This window comes from Sciurus vulgaris (genome assembly GCF_902686455.1).
Source record: "Sciurus vulgaris genome assembly, chromosome: 11".
In the NCBI taxonomy this organism is placed as follows: Eukaryota; Metazoa; Chordata; class Mammalia; order Rodentia; family Sciuridae; genus Sciurus; species Sciurus vulgaris.
Window position 1 is genome coordinate 66114222 of NC_136472.1, and position 4152 is coordinate 66118373.

General features: G+C 45.5%; 1 protein-coding gene across 1 annotated transcript; it reads left to right on the top strand.

Annotated features, from left to right (window-relative positions):
* Positions 1-414: 414 nt before the first annotated feature.
* Positions 415-1932, top strand: MRPL17 (mitochondrial ribosomal protein L17). Its single transcript, XM_079104431.1, has 3 exons — positions 415-670; positions 964-1032; positions 1335-1932. The coding sequence occupies exons 1-3, from the start codon at positions 497-499 to the stop codon at positions 1620-1622; spliced, it is 531 nt and encodes a 176-aa protein (XP_078960557.1). The 5' UTR covers positions 415-496; the 3' UTR covers positions 1623-1932.
* The last annotated feature ends 2220 nt before the right edge of the window (positions 1933-4152 follow it).

Sequence of the window (4152 nt, forward strand, 5' to 3'; positions counted from 1 at the left end):
TTCTTTAACTGAAATTTTTACGCACGTCAATAAAAGAAAATGTTTATCTGTATGTTTCTTCTCAAAATTGTGTTTAAAAAGGCCCCCCGGGCCGCGGCCCACAGGAGCCAACGCAGCAGATACTCACTTTCCGGGCAGACCCACCCCCGCGCCCGAGCCGCGCACCGCGGTTCTGAGCGTCCTGAGCGTCTCAAAGCGGCTGACGCAGCCCGGGAGACCCAATGGCCTAATATCCCCGCTAGGGGGCGCTTGCTTCCTGGTCCTCTACCGAGCGTCCGCGGGGCGTGAAACCCGGCCAGCTCGCCGCGTCCGGAAAAAGTCCACACCCCTTCTCCGCCCTCCTCACACTGCCAACAAGGCAGGCGCTGATACTCATGCGCAAACACGTCCACCACGCTCCGACCCACGGCGCATGCGTCACCTGAAATTGCCTCCGCCGGGTTTCGCCTCCAGAGTTACCGGTTCCGGCCTCCAAGGGGCGGGGAGGACGGGGAATATGCGGCTCTCTGTCTCCGCCGCTATCTCCCACGGCCGTGTGTTTCGCCGCCTGGGCCTCGGCCCGGAGTCCCGCATCCACCTTTTGCGGAACTTGCTCACAGGACTAGTGCGACATGAACGTATCGAGGCGTCCTGGGCGCGTGTGGACGAGATGAGGGGCTACGCTGAGAAGGTGAGGAACCGGGTCCTGCTCGCCGCGCGCTCTGGCCTGAGAGGAAGGAACCTGATGGGCTTGGGAAGGGAGTGGGACCCTCCTGGCGAACCCCTCCCGAACTCTGAGCCCCTCGTATTCTGAGCCCAGCCCAGTCCTTCTTCGCTTCAAATGGGTGAGGACTGTGGGTTTAAGAGCGACTTAAATTAGTTGCTTTGCTAGTGGAGTAAATGAATCGAGGTCCAGTTTTAGAAGAATAAAATGGGCCCCTCGTTTCTTGCTCGGGTTGGATGCATGATGTTTTGTTCTCACAGCTCATCGACTACGGAAAGCTGGGAGACACCAACGAACGAGCTATGCGCATGGCTGACTTCTGGCTCACAGTGAGTGCTCTTGATCTGCAGCCCAATTCGCACTCTGCTGTCCTTGGGGGAGGGGATCATGGCAGGAAGGACGACCTGGGTGTATTTAAGTTAAGGAAGTTACTTATGGAACCGTGTTTACGACTTGAACTCCATGTAAATATGTATCTGCACAACTGGTTTAGCACTGACTTTACCAGATTGGGGAGTGGAGAAGATCTACATGCTGTAGATTTAGCCCGTACCTTTAGGAATGGTGGGAAAGTTAATGTCTTTACGGTTGTGCCTGACTCTGCTGTCTCTGGTCAACTCTCCCCCTCTAGGAAAAGGATTTGATCCCAAAACTGTTTCAAGTACTGGCCCCTCGGTTCCAAGATCAGAATGGGGGCTACACAAGAATGTTGCGGATCCCAAACAGCCGTGAACAAGATCGAGCCAAAATGGCAGTGATTGAATATAAAGGGAACTGCCTCCCACCCCTGCCTCTGCCTCATAGAGACAGCAACCTTACACTCCTAAACCAGCTTCTGCAGGGTTTGCAGCAGGACCTCCACCAGAACCAGAAAGCAAACTTCAGCAGCTTCCACACAGTTCAACCGCCAAGGATTTAACGGAACAGGAAGGTCTGTGACTCTCTTCAGTGCCTGTGATCACAGGCCTTTGGAGCTCTTTTAATGTCTGAGAAGAACTAGAATTGTAAACTGCCAGCCTTAATGAGGCCCAGAACCTTCTGGGGAGCCACGTGGCCCTCTCTTTGCACAATAGATAAAATTCCTTACATGAATGTAGGTAAATTGATCTTTTTGTCTTCCCTTAGAATTTCTAGAAAATAATAACTATCAAAATGCTCAGTCTAAAAAAAATAAAAATTAAATAGTCTATCTGGGATAATAAATTCATGGATAATGTTTCTGGGTTGTATTTGGTTGGTAGAGTTTTGTTTTTCTTAATTTAGGTGGGGCATGTATCCTATAATTCTAAACTGGATCCCTGAGATAATTGCATTTCACCATCTAGTACAGAGACTGAACCTGCCATCACTCCTCCCTACTCAAACCTCACATACTCCAGATTTCTTGGATGGAGAAAGTTTACTTTGTTAGGTGGGGCAAAGTGAACACCTGCAAGGGAAACTTCTTTTAAAAATCTAGTACCATAGGAACTTTCAAGGGACACTTTTTAAGGCAAGGTCTCACAATACTCTGGTGTTTTCCCCTCAACTCTAAATGGATTTTGAAGGAAACCTAAAGAACTCCAACATCCCACCACCCTGAAAAAAGGAGTAGAGACATCCAAAAGAATATTGAACATCAATATAAGTTCCTTCCTCTTGGTGAAGGAGAGGGTTTAAGTGAGAGAAACATTAGAAAGTTAAACCTACTGGGAATTTCCTGGAAGTTTTCATTGTTGTCAAAACCGGGCCTCTGTGAGAACTCAGAGATGGGAAATCCGGTTTCAGAAGGCCAGGATATGAGAAACAAGGAACTCTTTTTTTTGCCTGCCACTGGCTTAGACTCTTAAGTCTGAACTAGATTGGTAGTGAGTCTTGAAAAGCTATCATGTTTGTTCTGAGCCCTTGATAACAGGGCCTGGTAGTTACTGCAACCCCAGTAGAGTGGGAAGAAGAGATTTTATCTTAGTTTGTAACTTCAGGGTATATTTGGCCCACTGAACCTCTCCATTGTCTGAGATGGTAAGGTGAGGGGTCACTGGCTTAGTTAGTAGACATGAGCTTCCAGTGACAGTACTATTCTAGTGCTATGTTTTCACAACTGCTCTAGTCCAAGACTCATCTCCTAACAGAGCTTTCCATCTTTCCCACTACCCTGCTTGTCCTTCGCAATAGTGCCAAAAGCTCTTACATTTTGAGTGCCATTAACAGACCCACAAAATGTTTCAAATAAAATTGCAACTCAAATATTTCTCCCCAAATTTTCTCCTTCTTTATGTCTTAGCATAAACATTGACTCAACTATATATCTCAGAGTTATCCCTGACACCTAGAAAGCACTTCCCTTAAAATTACATCTTCTAATATTGATAACAGGTGATTTGTTACTGGACTCTTACAGTTTTTCCTCTTAGCCTCCGGAAATACATCTCTAGGACTCTCAACAGTTTCACAAATATTTATTAAGCATATGCCAGTGCCCCATAGCATTTTAAGTGCTAGAGATACATTTATCAAATGTACACTATAAGCCAGGGCCTGGAATAGATCCCAGGAATATGGGAGGAAACAACCTTTGCCATCAAGTAGCTCACAGTCTAGTAGGCTACTGCTGCAGGGGCTTTAAGGGACACTGCATCCCTTTTTAACATTTTGACCCAAATAAGAGTACACAAGTTCTATAACATTTGCTAAAAGCTCAAGGATAATTCCAGGAAAATAACAGTATCAGATTTTACTAATCTGGCCTATAAATTACCTTGGACAGTGGAATGTGTCCTCAAGTTCATCCAGGTACTGCTTTAATAAATTGCAAACCCAAGAAAAACCCAGAATAACTGAATTACCTCACCACTTTCAAAGGTTCTTGTACTCCAGTTCTTTACAATAAAGTTAACAAAGTAATGCCCTACACCTACCCAAAAGACAAATTAGCCTTAACAGTTAATAGTGCAATCCCAATATTTACGATTAGAAAAGCCAGGGACTATTTTCTTACATCTGTCTTCAGAGGAATTAAGTTGTTTCAAACCTGCAATTACCCCTCAGAAATCTAAGACATACCTATCCTGGATTGCCATAACAACTTCCCAACTTGACTCATTCCATACTGCAACTGTAGCAATGAAAACCTGATCACCTTAATACCCTGGTGATCACTAATGACTCATTTCCTACAGAACAGAGTCCTGATTCCTTACTATGACTCCACTCCATGACCAGGTATCTGCTCAATACTCCAGCTATTCCCCTTCTAATTTTATGCTACAAAAGCATAGAAGTCCTTACTTTGTTACCCTTTATCCAACTCCTGTTGTTCATGCAATCTTTACCATCTGGAGACCACTCCAACTTTTATGTACTTAACCTATACACAAACTTTTGGGTGGATTCTCTGACCATCCACTCCTCAAACCTAAGTTCATTGCTTTGTCAAACTAGATGTCTCAGCTGGATATGGTGGCACATGC